Consider the following 18,584-nt stretch of genomic DNA (forward strand, 5'->3'; position numbering starts at 1 on the left):
ATGTTAATTATAATTATTATTAGTAGAAATGTTTATGAAGTGTTTGTATGGAAATGTTTCTGAGTAATTACTTAACTCAATACACAATAACTAGTCTTATATCTTCATAAAAACTATTAAATTTATCAAAATATATGCTGATATCTATCAGTGTAAAGTTATATAAAAGCTAAAGTACTTTAAAAAAAGTATCAGTTATTTTCAAAAACATTCCTTCAAAATTAAGTTACAAAAGAGTAATTACGTGATAACAAAAGAAAAAAGGACTACTTCCATATATTATTATACAAAATTTAAATGCTGAGTTCTCCCTTTATTTTTACATTTGATAAAAATAGACTTAAATTTTTTCTCCCATAATTTAAGGGCAATTTATGACTTAGAGGGAATTTTCCCATCAATTAATACTTTTGCTAATGTCTGTATTTAAAGTGTTTAAAAAACATCAAAATTTGGATAATTTCTGTTCATTTAGATACTTTGTTTAAACCTTGCAATTCATTTTCTCAGTTATTTTTAATATTTTAGTACTATATTGTGATAATTTATTTTCTATTTTAATAATTATTCAGTTTCATATATTATACATTAAAATATAGCGCTGAATTATAAATTTTATTGTTAACAAATTATTCTGATACCAAAACGGTGTTTCCACAACTAAGACAATTCAATTATTGTGTAAAAAAATATGAAATATTTTTCAGGATTTTGTGAATTTCAGTTATTAAAAGCATTTGAGAAAATAATTAAATGATTAATTGTACGAAATTCAGTTATATAAAGATGTATAATTTAATATATACGGGGAAAAATTTAAAGCAATATAAGGAAAATAAATGTCAAGTCTTTGAAAATCAACTATTAAAAAGGCACAAAAAATTATCCTGCCTTGTTTTGATACCTTGCTGGACTAAATGTTTTAAAAGTGCAGTATACCTAATAGAAATAGAATATTTCTTCTTAATATCAAAAATTTGTTTATTCCATGCAAATGTTGCCTATATTAAAATTGTATTGCTAATCTTTTTGCCATTTTCAGAACATTCAACTCCAGAATCTCAAAGCAAGAGCCAAGATCACATGACTGGTGAGAGTCACGAAGTACCTGCTATTGTTATCTACATGGTCGATCCTTTCCTTAAAGAATCTGACCCTGAAGTGCAAAAAATGATCACTCTCGGATTGGTGCAATCCTATGCTGACATGCTCTCTGTACTCCCAGAAGAAATAAAGAATGCTATGCATTTACAGGTGAGCTGCTTTTGACATAAATTGTTATTGTTTCAGTGATGAAAATATTGTTTCAAAACACATTTTTTTGCATCAAATTTATTTGAAATTGCCTTAGTAAATTTTCTTTAAAGAGTGGGATACCTGGTTAATTAAAAATTTCCATGTACAATTATTTAATCACGATGCTACATTATTATATTATAATGTAGTAGATTAATGTTACGTAGAGTACAATTGTAATATAAAATTATAATTTTTCGTTGAAAAGTTAGATATTTGGTTAACATAGTTATTGATTAATGCATGCACAATTATTTAATTATGATGCTACATTATTAAATTATAATGTAGTAGATTAATGTTACGTAATGTGCAGTTGTAATATAGAATTATAATTTTTCTTTTAAAAGTGAGATATTCGGTTAATATAGTCCCTGATTAATATATTTTCAGATTTAGATTCTTGCTGCAAATGACTTAAAATGTACTAAACTGTTTTATTAAAAGTACAGAAATGACTGCACTTAGTTGTTCCCAGTACTAATCTCTTTAAAACAACAACATAAGTTTAAAACTTTGGGGATTTAAAATATTTTGACAATCCAAGGCTACTCAAAAATGGAACATTTTTCGTGTATGGTGAAATAAAAGTTTTTCTTAAAAATTCTTATTTTTGATACAAAAGTAGGAGTAGATAAATTTTATTCAACTTATAACATTGTTGAATCATTTACACTGCAGTTAAAATATTTCTTATTATAAATTCAATTGGAGTAATATTGCTACATTGAAATAACTTTAAAAGTAGGAAATTAGTATTCTAATGCAGTCCAACCCCGCCATATTGAACATGGGGTGTAGTGAACATTCGGTTATAGTTAAAATTTTTAAGAATATCCTCTGAACTTTCATTTAACTAATGTTATTTTGTGTGCTTGAAGTGGGAATAGTAATTCATTTATAGTGGACTCATTTCCTCATATTTTTTTGTTTTCTTCAACTTTATATTGGCAGAAGCAAATTACACATATTAATAAGCAACTCATCCCTCTTCTTACCCACCCCCTCACCATATTGAAACAAGAAGAGATTTTGACAACTTTTATCTTAGACAGCGAGATAGACATTAATGGTTTTGATTTTTTTTCCTGGGATAAATGAGGACTTGAAAATAGCGGATTTTTTACAAATTGTTGATACGAAAATTAGTAAACTCTTCATAAATCGAAGTGTAATCAATCGTAGGGTTCTAATTTCTTTCTTAGAATATAAAAACTTATTGAAGCATTTTTCACATTTGATTTATTTATTTATACATCTAATTAGTTAATAATTTCTGAACAAATTATGTACTATTGTAGTAACTATTTCCTACAATATTGTTATATGCTGAAAAGTACTATTTCAAAGTATTGTAGTGAACTACTATTTATGAAGGACTTAATTCTGGGTTCCTGGTTTTCCTCTCCATCTAATGCAAATGTGAGCTAGTTCCATCAAAAAGTCATCCACGGAGGCAAAATTTCTTCCAATACTTAGTTCACTATAATGGATTTCGACTGTAGTAAAAATTACTTTCCTAAGCTACTTTGAATCTGTTTGCATAATTTGAATCATGTTAACATTGTTTCTCTTTCTGTGTTTTATTCAACATTGTGTGTACTTGTAAAATAACTTATATGTTAAAATATTTACAGCTTATTGATTTGAACTCCATTGTGGCAAGGACAGAGAAATGTAAGTGGAAGGATCAGATAAAGAATCTTGCCTTCTCTGTTTACTCCCAAACCTTTGAAACTTCCCCACAGCGACCCAACGTTAAATCCTTAACTGGATTTGGACCTGCTGCTGCAAGGGATGCCTTCTTGAACAAAAATGTAACACCCTTTCTTTCTCTCACAATTAATTTTTGATTTATTTATTTAATCGTTACGTGTAACGCTCTGTTGATGGACGATATCAATTGCACTAATCTACAAATGTTCTTTGTTTATATGAATATGTAGTCTGTCAACAGGGGGGGGGGGGAGTTGTCGAATGCAACGTCTGTCACAGATTAGAGTTTTTATTTATTTTAAATTACAGGCAATTATAATTATAAAGTGTTGGCATTGTCCTTTTCATTATCAATTACAGGTTAATCAAGTACAGGTTTAAATAGAACTATCACCCATGATTCTATGCTGATTTCTGTTGATACCATTCTTTATATTCATAGTCATACTAAGTTTTTAAGATCTTTTGAAGTTCATCATGCATTTTGCACAGTATCATATTTCTCATTAAAAATATGTTTGAGTCATTGTGACCATCACTGAAGCTTTAATTTATCTAAAGTTATCACTGTCCTCCAGCATATTTCTAATGGTCATTGTGTGTTGTAATCACTATATTTTTATTTTCATGCTTTTAGACGAAGGGATCCATGGAAACCATTTATATAGGGTTCGTACGCAACAGGTATCCTGGGAATTGTCAGAGAAAAGAAGATTCAACAAAAAAGTATGGGGAAAACGTAATTTAACCCCAAAACCTGGAATTATCAGGGAATTTTTCATCCTATCGAATTCATCCCCTTGCAAGAAACATGACATTTCATACTTGTTGTGGTTGCACATTATAATATTCACAAAAATATTAAAGTTAATTGACAAACCAGTGATCAATTGGTGGAATATTGAGATTCTTTTATGCTTTAAAAATTTCTGAAGAGATTGCAATTGATTTTTATCATACTTTATGAATGAAGTTTTCGGTACAGTGGCAGAGCCAAACATACCAACTCTTTTGCAATTTCTGGTTGTATCTTCTGCCCTCCAAAATCAAGTTGAAAATCTTCTTTGAATTTCAGTTGATTTTCCAATCAAATGCCTTGGATAAACATAAAATGCCTTTTTTTCCCCCCAAAATTTTTTTGCTTTCCTTTTGCTCTATATTTTTGTGCTGAAGACATGGACCCATTACTATCCGAGCACTGTTAAGCTGATGATGGTAGTGCACTGTTTTATTTTTATAGATTAGTACCACAATTCTTGAACTTGGGGATGGTTCCATAATCAAGTTTTTCATCTGAACTTAAGAGAGTCAACGACAGAGCATCGTCACTTATCTCTCTTTATCTCCTCTTTTGCTTAAGTACAGAGAAAATTTTATTGAAATTCTAAATTAGCAATATTAAATCTGAAGATCTGTCTACTAATTGCCCAAAGTATTTGAGACTTATCCATCGATTCTGATTTGTGGTTTTTGAGTCCTGAGTTGCTTTATGAAAAAAATTCAATAGAGATTTTAATGAAGTACAAATTAGAGTCTTGCACTTATCTAATATTTCAAGTATGTATAGTAGCAAATCATTTAAATTTGTCTTTACAAGAAATTTAATTGCCTAATATCCTTATGTTATTCCATAACAATTGATATTGAGAATTCGCTGATCACAAAATAATCAAAATAGTGAATTGAAGCGTGGTACCATATTCGAATCTACTTTTGACAAAAAAAGTTTTTTAGTTATTCTCTTTTTTTTTCCAAAATTATTAAAATTCTTTTTTTTAATTATTTGACTAAAGAAATACAGGGTGTTCCAAAATTATCTTTACAACTTCAAAAATTCATAACTTCGAACATAAACTAGATATTTATATTCTGTTTTTTGCATGTATTACTGCAACTAATAAAGTTTTTTTTCAATAGGCTGAAAAGTTATAAGTGAGGATGTGGACACCACAACAGAAAGCTCAATGCGTCTCATGGTTCATAGAGACGAAATCAGATACACAAGTTCAACGGAACTTCAGGACAAATTTCCCAAGAGACTCACCATCCAGACCCTCCATCCGTGCATGGCACACAAGCTTCATGAGCACCGGATCAGTATTGCATAAAAGTGGAGCCGGACGACCCAGCACAAGTCCAGAAAATGTGGAGCGAATACGGCCGTGAGACGCATTGAGCTTTCTGTTGTGGTGTCCACATCCTCACTTAAAACTTTTCAGCCTATTGAAAAAAAAACTTTATTAGTTGCAGTAATACATGCAAAAGACAGAATATAAATATCTTGTTTATGTTCGAAGTTATGAATTTTTGAAGTTGTAAAGATAATTTTGGAACACCCTGTATATTAATTTTTAAATCAGTTGGATATTTTTTTATTCAGAGTTTCTTTTTTTTATGTACATAATAAATTTTCTAGCTTAGTACCTAATTGTTTTTTATTTAAGTGTATGTGACGATTGCATTGAATTAATAGTTCTATACTATAAATTTAACAGTTGCCATTTATTAGTTTACATATGTAACGTGACTTTATGTGTGTCCTCCTTTTCTGTGTTTTTTATAAAACATCCTTAAATGCTTAGTGTTGAAAACAGAGATTTTTGGTTTTAAAGAATACTTAAAAATGATTTTTTAAAGAGCCAATTCTGATAAACCTTTGTGTTTATTGAAACCCAGTACTTTTTACAGAAAAAAAGTAAAATAGTAATCTGAAGTTTTTTGAGCTCATGAGCCCAAAATATTTGCATACCTGTTTTTTGTGAATTCTAAATAGCACTGCTTTTACAGTAATTGTTATGCATTTGAAAATGCTATGTCAGTTTGTTTAAAAACTTGTTGTATTGTAAACTTAGTTTGTTTCTCACTGCTCAAAACTAAAAGCATAACAAATTTTTTTAATTATGGAATTTCGCATCAGTTTTTTAAATCAATTATTATTTTGTATTACAGAAAATCAGATTATTTAAATCACTAGTTTTAATCATCCATATCGTGGTATATATTGAATTTACTTTTTTACTTAATCTTTAAAAGTTTAAATCTTACTATAACCTTTAAAAGTAATTTAACTTACGTAATGTTATGTTTATTTATTTTTTGTATTAAATGTATTTACATTTTTTTAAACAAAATTTAAGTTTAAATTTTTTTAAAAAAGGAATTTAATGTAAATTAACCTTGAAAAGTTGGGGAAGTGAAGGAAAAAATTTCTTCTTTTTGAGTATGTACCCTTTTAACATTAACTTTTAAAAGTTTCTTGAGAAATGATTAAACAAAGCATGATAAACCATTCTCTGGCATGACAAGTTTCAAAAAAAAATTTCTTACTTATTATAAGTTTTGTTATTTTAATATCTATGAAAAATATAATTTGGACTTGTTCAACTGTAGAGAAACAAAATCTAAAACATCTCATTCGGTTTTTAAAATTTTTAATCAGCCTATAAATTTTGATGTCTTATTTTAATATACAAGTATTATAACAATTCTGTATTATCAGGATTTCCATTAACCAAAAAATGTAAGTTTTCTTATTTGATCTAATATTTTAAAACAGAGTGAACTATTTTTAAAAATGTTTTTTTATTTATTCTGGGACTTTATGAGAGAAATAATTTTGAAAGTGTGAAATAAGGTCACAGTTATACATGCCACACTTTGAATTTTAGCCATGTTAGATTTTAGCCACTATTAGAAAACAATCTGGCATTTTAAGCACAAAAAAAGAAGGAAAACAAATTTTGGCAGTGGCATGTGACCTCACCCATACGAACATCAAAATTTATTCTCTTCTTTTTCTTTTCCATACTCTAACACGGTTTGATCACTCAGACTCGCGTTAAAACAAATCTCGGAAGGGTTATGGGTGTGAAACACAACACGTTAATCCTGTGGCTCTGATGAGCTCATCAATAATAGCAAGAATTGTTTTCTTCTTCTCTTTCTTCTCAATGATCATTATTTTCCCACTCCCGAGTACCCTCGCTTGCAGATTCGAGTATAAATTTCCATTCAAACTCCATGTCTTTTCTTCGCCGAATGATTTTTATTTATTTATTTAATTTATTTATTTATTTATTTTTTTGATTTTTGCTATTGTAACATATTTTTTTCGAATCACCAGAATACAAATATTTACTTATTCTCTAGTTATAAATTGGATTTTATTGCACATTCATAGCGGACGTCCATCGTCAATCAAAAACGTGTCTTATCCTGCCTTATTGTAATAAAAAATGTTAGTTAAAAATTAGAAAAATGTACCATTTTGATAGTGGTTTGCATTTGCGCATCAATGTTAGAATATTTTCCAAGCAAATCGATAGTGGTCCACTTCCATTATCAATTTTCAAGCAAATTGATAGTGATCCGCATTCATGTTAAAACATTATTTGTAAAATTTTATTTTTGTTTAAATCCACATTCCTCGCAGAAATTTCCTGTGATGTCAACGGGAAAATGAAATTGCAGGATATGCCATGGTGTATCTGCTGGAAATGAATGTTTATGTGCTCTGAAAGACACGAACATGGTGTAAATATTAAATTAAAAGCAGATAAAAAGGTGAAAAAAACTTTTTAAAGGAATTTTTGCTATTTATTTTTACCCCTTAATTATTTTTTACATATCAGTTCTACATTATCAATTTAGAAAAATATATTAATTATTGTTAAAGTTCAAGAGAAAAATATAATCCAACCATTTCCAGGCAAATCTTAAAATTTTAAATTGCTGCACCAAACTTACAAACCTAGAGATTTTCTTTTTGTAATTGAAAAAATTTTTAAATGCTTAATATCTTTAACCCATAGAACAAAGGGAACTCTCCTCTTATAATTTACAAACAACCCTACATCCTGGCATCATTGAAGGACAAACAGAAGGAGTTGGTAGAGATGTTTGGTGACCGGAGAGAGAATTGTGGCATCCTCTACTGTACATACTGCTTAACCAAAGATAGGAAATATTTGCTCACCTGCTGTACAAACGATAGAGGAGAATTCATGGAGACCAACATAATCAACATTGGAATACCCAACAGGCAAGGAATCAACTTTTATTATTTTTTTGGAATTGCTCCAATCAATTTCATAGTTTATATATTATTATTTAAATTCCAACTTATTAATATAATATTGGAATTTATAGTATTTATACCATCAGATACAATATTGGCAAAAATAATTTTTTTTATATATATATTTTAAGTTCTGGTAAAATTTATTAATAATACTCAATGCCATTTAAAATTACTTTTAATTATTACAAACTAATCACTGAAAAAATTAAATCTTTCATTTCACGCGCAGCAGTTTCATGAATTTGAGAAGACAAAGATACAATTTTTCAGTTTATTTTCAGATGAAAAATAAATTATTTTAGATCAGAAAATTAAACAAATAATAACAGTAATTCTAAATCACTCTTGACTGAACATGTCTTTCTTCATTATTCATATTTAATTAACATAAAACGAAATTGGTATAGTTGAACAATTCTTATTCTGTAGAAAATTGTTTTACTTTTCAGCTATTAAAGAGTTTCATACCATTTTAGTTAATTTGGAACATGTGTCTATTTTGAACATTAAATAATAGTACGTATACATTACCAGCCATTGCTTTTCTGATTAAAACTTTTAATATGCCTGAAATTAGCCTGCAAAAAAATTACAACCTTAATATTCTATTCTGAATTAACCTTTCTTTAAAAAATCAAGTAATATTACTAATGTTTTTTATTATTATTTGCATCATGCCAATCCTGTTCTTATTTCATTTTTGTACTCAGTTGCTCTATAACCAATCAGATACAGTCAATAATTAATGAGTCAGAGGCCATTGAGCCAAAACTATGGTATTTAGAAAAAATATGGAAAAGCCAGAAGTGTAGTTGATGGTGTGGTATTAAAAAATCGCAAATTTTTTGCTCGTTCAATGGTGATAATTGTAGATATCTTGATTAGCGGTAGCCAATGGGTGGCTATTTCATAGAAAACAGCTACCCAAGTATTAAAACCCAGTCACCAAAAGTGCGACCTGGTTATGGTCTAATAAAAAAGAATATACACATTTGCATCGATTCCATCATAAATTCACCCCTTTTTTGATAGTTTTTCTGGCAATTTTTTTACAAATCTCCACGGATTTTGAAATCCAATATTGTTAATACAATAAGACAACTTGCGAATTATCTAATAATTAAAAGTTAATGACTTTTATTTGAAGTGAAATTAATGAGGAAAATTTGAATTCTTAGTAATCGCCATAAATCTGCTGCATATTAATTTGAATTATCAATATTATTTTTATACTAGTTTCATTGACAAAGTTTTCATATTAAAAGTTTTGTTTATTATGTTATGTTAGAAAATTTTTTTTTACAATAATATACAAGATTTATTATTTTTAGTTTCTAATTATTTTTACTTGTTTGCTATTTGCATTATTTAAATGTTGTTTTATTATGCATTTTTTAAAGAAATATAAATTAATATCCAATATATTGTAAAACATAAATTTAATATATTTTAAAAAATTCATTAAAATAAAATGAATTGAATAAAAAAGAAGAATTTGTGGTGTAAACAATCCTGGTGCTGTGCTTACCCTTATCTAAACATATCTACCAAAAGAGCAAAAGTAGCTTACATTTTTTTACTCTGGTAGCCAGTGCTACTATTTTTAATTGCTAGTCTGGAGTTTAATTGCTTGCCTTCTAAGCAAAAATAAATAAAACTTATCCATTCATTCCAATTAGTTTATTTCTGAGCCTTGATAATAGGTGTAAATATTTCCAGAATTTATTTATAATATTTACCAACTTCAAAAATGTCTAGTCTAATTTATATTATTAAGTCTATCATTAAGTCTAATTTATAAAGGAAAAGAAAAGATTAATAAAAAATTAAATATTTTAAATAAATAAATAAAAATTAGCATTTTTTTTCCTTTTATAATGGTGTAGTATCTTGTAAAAATGCTTAACAAAAAAATTATTTTATTCAATTTTAATGGTTTTAGCACTTATTGTGTTTCCATTCTTGGATGCATATTGTCTCACATCTACACAATACTTTGCGACTATCGGTTCTAATAGTTGAGCAGCAGTTATATAATGTCATATACAATAGTGAAAGTATGGAATGCCATTTTGGTAAAGGATTTGGAGGTGAAATGTTGTTATAGTGTTAAATCTTATTTAAAGTGATTAAATCGAAAGCTAAAGCCATCGGACACAGCATTAGTTTGTCATAATAATGTACAAAGAACTTTCAAAAACACATTTTTTCTTCTATTTTTTTTCTTTCTATTTTTCTTTCTAAACAACAATTTGATTGTATATTATATCTCTATACTGACGGGAAGGGTTTATGATGTAAAATACAATTGGTGCTTAATATCTTCCCGAATAACATTTTACGTTCACTCGACGGTCCTATCAGCACTTTTTTAAAGCAGTACACATTTTATTGATAACATTCATTTTCATCTGTTTAGAGTGAGTTTAAAGTGCAAAAGTGATCAGAAAAACTACCTTTTTAGCAATATAACTTTCTTTGTAGCAATGTACAACGGCAACAACTTAATTACAAATATAATTAAGTACAGCTATATTTTTTGAAATGCAGTTAACTGCAAATTAAGAAATAAAAAGACTACATTTATTAAAAACTGTATTTCCCGTTAACTGCATTTAAAAGAGAATTTAAAATGCAGTTAACTGCAAGTATTTTTTTAATGTAGTGATTCTGAAGTACTTACAATACTTCAGAAGATAAATTTTGCTGGAAGATTTAATTTACACATTTGTTCAAAATCAAATGAAGTTGACGTTAGATAGAAAAAAATTAGTTTAGAATGTTAGATTCAATTATAGACATGGGAAATTAAGAAATATCTATTGATGTTCCTTTACACTAGCAAATTCTTTATATCTTTCATGGCAATTATAAAATATTTGTAATACAAAATACCAATTGAGCAAAATATGTTCCTCTTCGTTGAAATAACTTTTAACTTTGAGTGTACAACATTTGTATTTGAGGACATTCATAAGTTATGAGCAAATTGATAAATGAGTTGTCATTTACAACAGATAAAATTTAAAACATTTAGCCATGGAGACATTATCATTGCTGTTAGACTCACTTAACCAGATTCAAAAGAATTCTGTACTAAACCAGGAATCAGTACAAACTACTGTTTTTTCTTTGTATTACTCTACACTAATTGTTTTTTCTTTTAAAAAAAAAGCAATGCATTACTTTACAAAAAGTAGTAACTTCAGTAGTTTCTTAACTCGCAGAGCATTAGTTCCGATCACTGGTTAGATCTGTAAGGAATTCGTGTGTTTTTAGTACTCGTTTTCTAATCAGCTTTATTAGTACTAGTAAAAAGATGGCAGAAAGTATCTTAAGTTTTTTATGTTCTCATCTATTTTGAATTTCTGTAATAAAAGTAAATTCTTTTATTTTTATTTTTTAGGCATCGTAGAAAACAAGCATCCGTTCGAAGATTCGGGCTGCGAAAGCTGCTGGACTTCATCTTAGACCTCATTGCTCCCTCCAACCATCCTTGGCGCATCGTCATTGATCGCTTTGGGCGTTTGGGTCATGGCGAACTGAAAGCTTGGGCGTCTCTTTTGAGTAGAAGATCCCTGCACTCTTACTCTAAGAAACTGCGAGAGCTCTGTCATCAGTGCAGCATCTCAGCAATTGGGGAGACCCCTTCCATCCTCTCAGCATGCCTCGTGTCTTTTGGACCGGATTCGGCTTTGAGGATAGTGTCTGACCAGTTTACCTTTGATGAGCGATTCTGTAACAGCCGTTCTAAAAAGTGTAATCTGAGCACGCCTGAAGATGCCACCTGTACTCACATTCTTGTATTTCCTACGTCTGCCACCACCCAGGTTAGTATTGAAGTGCAATCTTATTTCAGTACAAGCATGACTCAGTTCGACTCCAATTCCTTCTATGTGTGCTCTGATTGGAATTGCTGCTAAACTAGCATCTTTCAGAAACATTTTTCTCAAAACTTGTATAAAAAGGGGGGGAATTTATATTGCTAATGTGCTGTGCTGCATTTTTTTATAAAAAACTTTGCTTCTAGCCATGTAAAATGCAGGTTTCTTTTAATCGCTAAGGAGTTTAAAGTTATTGTACCAAGCTTGTAAAGCTAGTTTATCTCTTTCTGTGAAATAATGCTCATAGAGGAAGCAGGATCTGAGTATTTTGAGTTACTAATTCCTTTGCAGGTTTGAAAGAGGCCTGCATGTTAATCATTATTTCTTGTTTTAAATAGACTAACAATAAAAAAAGGCTAAATGTAGATTAAAGTAAGGAGAAAACTTTAAATTATGAATTTCCATTAGCTATATTTGAAATGCTTTCCTGTTGAATAAACATATTTCAATTTTATCAATTTAGCTTTACGTTTATTTAAATTCATATACTTTTAAAACTTATTTAATATGTAGTCTGTGTGTGTAAATATGAAGAAAGACTTGTTCTGCCAAGAGTAATTTAGAATTATTGATTTATAATTTAATGTTTCCTGATTTAATTTAATTTGCTCTTTTTTTGATAACTAATTGTCAAATTGACTTTTTGTTTTCAATAATTCATGAAACTCTTAAGCTTTAAAAAAAAACAACTATGCTTTTGTTTTTTCAGTGATTAGTTTGTAACAATTATATAATTATTCTCACCATTTTAATTGGAAATATTAATTAGTCATACAATTGTTTTTAAGTTTTTAAATAATATTAAATATTATATTTTATCAATTCTTTAATTGGTATATTCAGCTTCTGTGTGATATAGGGTGAGTAGCAATCAATGAGATAGTTAGAAATTATAATTAATCAGTATACTTTGGACTTTATAGACTTGAAGAAAAATAAAAGGGTCACTGATTTAAATGTAATGTCTTATATAAAAATTAATGAGTATGTCAATACAATTATCATGACCTCAATATTAAGTTCCTAACTCACCCTGGAGTATAAACCCTTTCCTATAGTGATTAGTGCAATTGCAACTGCCTACCAAGACAGAGGTCCTAGGTTTCAAAACCCTAATGCTGGCCTACAAACAAGATCCTTCCACATTGATGACTTTGGATAACAAATGCACAGCTATCTCATTCCTCGACAGATGATTTGCCTTGATTTGACTAACAATTTGCCTGGGTCTACAATGTCAAGGCACAAACTGCACAGCAATGTTGACTTCTTCCATTGTCAGATTGCCTCTCAGTCTCATGAAACGATCACGAATGATGAATTAGATTACTCGATCACAGGTGGGTGTGTGTGTGGTGGCAATTATATAAATAATACTTCCTAACGCACCCGGGTTGGAAGTGTTCACCCTTTTTCTTGATGGTTAAAGCATCTGGCTGCGACCACAAATGTCCTCCATTCAAACTCAATCAGCAGTGAATAAGCAACTCTTTTCAATCATTCACACACTATTCAAAGTGTCACACAATGCTTTACCATATAACAGTTCCTCGCGGCTTAATTTGCAGATGCCGTTAAAATGCTGAAAGTAATCATGTTTAATTTGGATACAGTCAAACTCTTTTTAAGAAGTACAAAAGAGCATCAATATTTACTTGTTACAACAGAATGTTCATAAAAAACAGGGTTGAGAAAACTGATCAATGTTCATATATACTACTAATATCGTATTTATTTATATTTTATTTCTGTGTAGTACAAAATGAATTAATTTGTTTAGTACTGTCTTATTGTCTCTTTGTTGTACTATTGTTCTTCAAATAAGACTGGTGGCTTGAAAACATCTTCAAAAGAAAAGGAAAAAAAAAACAATTTGTTAACTCAAAAAGCATCAAAAGAAAATTTTTCTAAGAAAAAATTTGTTTAGAAAGGTGAAATTAAGTAGAAATTTCACAAAAATATGCTTGATAAAACCAGGGTTTTCCAGTTAAATGCAAAGTGTGCCCCAGTGTTTCCATTTTTTTTTCTTCATAAAAATAAAGCTCATAATAAGCGAGCCCACTATATTCATTAATATAGCATGTGTTGAAACAAAATGAGGGAAATTTCTTCTCAGACAAAGTTGTTGCTTAGCAACCATGGGAAAAATCATAGAAATTTATCAAACTCTGAGTTGCTAAGCGATTGAATTTCCTCTGTTGAGCTGATTACTTCATCCAGTTTCTCTAACCACTGAAGAGTGTTTCCTTAATTGAATGAGAGTTTATAAGACCACTATAGATTTTTAGCAATTTTTTATTTATTTATTTTTGTCGAGTCCATTAAAATGATTTTATGTGTTACCGTGAATGACCGATATCAAGAGAATGTTTACTTTCACCGGTGAATGTCAACAATCACATAGTGGCGTTGGTGAATGTCCGAAATATTTGTTATTTATCGAAATATTGTATTTGTCGATATATTTGTTCGATATTTTAATATCTATGGAGGATAGGTTAGAAGAAACATCAGTGTTCGGAGTACTGGTTAAATGTATACCGGGCACTGAACCTGAAAAAAACATTGTTGCAAGGCAGTGGTACTTAACTAGTATATATTTCAGACATTTACCAAATTGACTGTGATTGTCAACATTCACAAGGAGAAGTCAACAATCACCCATTTCAGTCATTCACAGTGTAAGAAACTGGCCACTAGATGGCGCAGAAAACCTTTTAGGTTTTTTTTTTCTTTCCTGAAGAGAAGAGTTGACAGTAAAAAAGATGGATGGTGGTTTTCTTTGAATGTTGCATCATCGCTAATATTGTTATATGTCTGTGATGTGCATCTATAGCTTTGTGAATAAATGATTTTAAGATGGAAGCTACTAGTCTTTGTGACAAAATTTATTCGTCTTTACAGCAGTAACATATTCATTCTTAAAATGCTTAATGAACTTGAGCCTTCATAAGTCAATATTGTGTGTAGCTATGACAATCAACACACTTACAGTCTATTAAAATGTTTTTTTCTGTTGACTCTTTTTTAAAGATTGGTTTACTTTAAGATTTTATTTTTCTCCATAGTCTTCTCAAGCAACTTTTCAACAAGAGCACATAGATCCGTTGCCTGGTGGCCTTGGTGAGGATCTGTTTGAGGCGCTGGATGATGATGACATAACCACAGGTGACATCAATGACATCTTGATGTGGACGGACAGCCCTCAGAGTGGAGGCAACTCACCCCACCACTCCCAACCATCTAGTCCCGGGATGTCTTTCAAGCTCTCTTCCTCATCCCATACTGGACTGAGCAGAGTGAGCATTTCTTTTACTTGGCAGCGTTTAAATGTATACTAAAATTAAACAAAATAAAATGAATAGTTTTTGGAGATGCCAACTATTATGATATCATTGTCAAGATTAGGCTCTTACGGTTGAGTAATGAATATTAGGGTTTTCGAGAATTTCTGGACTATGCTTAGCATATTTTTTTCTATTTCTCAAGCAATTCGAAAATGATAAATTAAAAAGAAAATTCATCTCTCCAATGAGCTATTTTGAAACTAAAACTTCATTCCTTATGGAGGAGCAAAAGAGCCTAAACTCAAACCTGAAATGCTTTGAACAAAAGTTTTTAGTAGTTCAAATACAGGATGATATCAAGATAATGTGCTAGTTCTAATTTGATGCTATAATTGCTATTTCTAATTTAATTAAAAACTCGAACATTGCTTTCAAGTAGTCAATTTAATTTTATCATTTTATAATGAAGTATAAAATTTCAGCATTGTATAATTTTTAATTTAATATCAAAGTGTTACTTTTTATTTAAAGGTAAGTTCATGCATAATTTTGTTAATATTATAAAACCCATACCTGCCAAGTCTCCTGTTTTTTAACGAAGACTCGTATTTTACGATTACCGCCCGTTTATCTATGTATTATTGAATTCCTCCGTCTTTTTTAAAGAAATTTAAAAGATTTTTTTTAGCAATAAATATCCGTTCATAGCAAAAATACTTCTCTTATTCCTCAACAAATTGCCAGTTTCTTCAGTCCGTGTACTGCCGCTCTGACCAAACCAGATGTAGTGAGAATGCTGTTGTAAGTCATTTATTCAGGGAATTGTTTTTTCTCTGATGGCGAACTTCCTTATTTACCTTCGGGAATCTGGCAATAACTTCATATGTTTGCATTATATTTTTACCTTATAAAAAATATATTATATAAAAAATATATGGTTTATAAAACAATAAATAGTTTATAGAATTATTATATATTATAAATATATTTCAAGTTGTACTAATTTTAATTTCTTAAATATTAGTTGCATATATTTCTGTATTAGTGTGCTTCTGATTACTGATATTTAATTTGGAAAGTTGGCACTTGTGATTTTTAAAATAAACAGAGAGTAAATCCTCCTCCCCAGATTATGAACTTATTTATTTGAACATGACTTTTTTGTCAAAATTTTTAAATTTCTTTTAGTAAAATACCCTGAAAAATCTGAGCTTGTGAAAAACCTAGTTTATAATTGCCAGTATAAACTGTTCTGTTGATTGCATTAAAATGTCTCCTTGTTTTTGTTTTACTTTAAAAAAAAAAATGTAAAATTTCTTCGAAAAATACCTATCTTAATACAATTTATTTTGCTTGTTGCTGTCCTGAGAGTTTAAATGAGTAATGTTAAATAAGTGTAAAGCTGCTAATAAAATTTCACCCATATAAAATGAAAATGTTTCTAATTTCCAGAATTTTTATTTTATTCCTATGTGTTATTCAAGGATGTTAGAGTGAAAAAGAGATTAATAACGCTATATGCAGCAATATTTGATAGTTCAAACTTAGCAACAATCTACTCATTATATATATATATATGATGAAGACATATAGCCCGACCAGCAGAATTTATTTCAAACAATGTAGAATATCCAGTCATGTTATTTTAATTATTTCTTATTTTCAGTAAAAATGTGATAAGTTGCAGTTTTGTCTTTTCACTATTAACAATTCCTGTTTTTTTAATCTAATTTTCAATTAACAATACAGTAATCATATTTTTAAATTGCTAATTAAAGAATCATTCACTAAGTTTTCTTCTCCAGAATTGCTTTGAATTTATTTGATAATGGAAATCGTAAATTTGGTTACAAATTTTACTTACATATTTTTATGAGATGAATATGAGAATATGAACTAATTAATGCTGGATTTTTTTTCTAGTAACAGTTCTATAAATATTTTTTATCCATTGATCTCCAACTGTTGTGTTGTTCAGTGTTTTATTAAGAAAATTATACTGTAAACTGTTAAAATTTTCTGACTAACGACAGTAATTTGGAAATTAAAATTAGTATTTTCCTTTGCAATAAAATTTGGTCTTATTATATTTTAGTCAAGCGAATTATACTTTTTTTTAGTTTGATGTTTGCATTTTGTAAAAAGTTTTCTAGTATATTAATAGTGTACGAATAAATTTCCTGGTTTTTACTTTTGACCACTACTAGGCCTGTTTTTGTTTCTTCCCCAATTAAACATTAATTTGCTACTCTTTCTCTGCATAGTTTAAAAAAAAAAAAAACATTATTTCCAAGGATTCAAAAAATCTATATGTAATCATTTAAATAAATTATTTTAAAATAAATGTGGGAAATTATATGCACAAGTACGAAAAATATAGTACTGCAAGAGCATTGCTGAAGGTCAGTTTCACCGAATCTGCTGTTAAATTTATTTATTTTGCAGTGTGAGAATCTCTTGACCGAGAGCCATGATGAGACTCTACAACTCCTTCAGCAACCTCTAGCCCTTGGATATTACGTGTCCACAGCTAAGACAGGCCCCCTGCCAATTTGGTTTTGGTCGTCATGCCCCCAGCTCCAAAATACATCTCCAATATTCTTAAAAGTAAGTACATATATTTTTAAATCATCTATTGTTTGTTAAAATAACTTGAACTCATTCATGATTCAAAACTTAATTTATGCGTATAGCACATTTAACGGATTTCTGAAGTTACAAACTTCACAATATTCTTATAATTTTATGACAGAAAACCTAATAGGGTTGTTTTATTTTTCTGTTTAAGCGTTGTAGTGAATATGCATATTTTTTGTTTCAGTCTGCCCTTCTTATTAACATCCCTTTCATTCAACAAAGCAATGATGATCTTCTTCACAACAATCCTCAGCAGCAGACCATTTGTCATCCGCTTGACTCAAATTACACTACAGATGTCTTGAGGTAAAATTCTTTTTTTTCTTCTCTTTCTTATCAATGACTCCTGAACACATTTTTCTTGACTTTGCATTTTTTATTAGTTCTTCCGCACACAATAATCAACTTTACTTTCATGTAAAGTTTAATTTAATACTTAAAATTTAAGAGGGTTCTTTTATAAGTGTGCCAGGAGTTTTAGCCAAAGGAACCAATCCTTCTTCTTAATTTGCCGTTTTAAATCTAAAATCTCTTTCAAAAGTTTATTTTATTTTTGTGATCTTAAAATAGTTATAAAAACACAGGTTTCAAAGATGCCGTTAATTGGTAATCAGATAATTGCATGGGTGCTACTCCTCAGTTCTGGGGACTAAAATCAGCTTTGAGAAAAAAATCATGAGACTA

The 18,584-nt window shown here is 29.3% G+C and overlaps 1 protein-coding gene across 3 annotated transcripts in view; it reads left to right on the forward strand.

Moving 5' to 3' along the window:
• LOC107444514 (mediator of RNA polymerase II transcription subunit 13) overlaps window positions 1–18,584 on the forward strand; it is an 85,653-nt gene that overhangs the window by 57,363 nt on the left and 9,706 nt on the right. For all 3 annotated transcript variants that reach the window (XM_016058669.4, XM_016058677.4, XM_071181906.1), the window contains 7 exons: window positions 1,043–1,254; window positions 2,934–3,113; window positions 7,824–8,053; window positions 11,499–11,922; window positions 15,045–15,275; window positions 17,709–17,870; window positions 18,085–18,206. In XM_016058669.4, coding sequence (XP_015914155.1) covers window positions 1,043–1,254; window positions 2,934–3,113; window positions 7,824–8,053; window positions 11,499–11,922; window positions 15,045–15,275; window positions 17,709–17,870; window positions 18,085–18,206 — 1,561 coding nt within the window. The remainder of the gene's footprint in view (window positions 1–1,042; window positions 1,255–2,933; window positions 3,114–7,823; window positions 8,054–11,498; window positions 11,923–15,044; window positions 15,276–17,708; window positions 17,871–18,084; window positions 18,207–18,584) is intronic.

The sequence above is a fragment of the Parasteatoda tepidariorum genome, chromosome 4, assembly GCF_982258835.1.
Source record: "Parasteatoda tepidariorum strain Cologne lab strain chromosome 4, Ptep-v5.0, whole genome shotgun sequence".
Classification (NCBI taxonomy): Eukaryota; Metazoa; Arthropoda; class Arachnida; order Araneae; family Theridiidae; genus Parasteatoda; species Parasteatoda tepidariorum.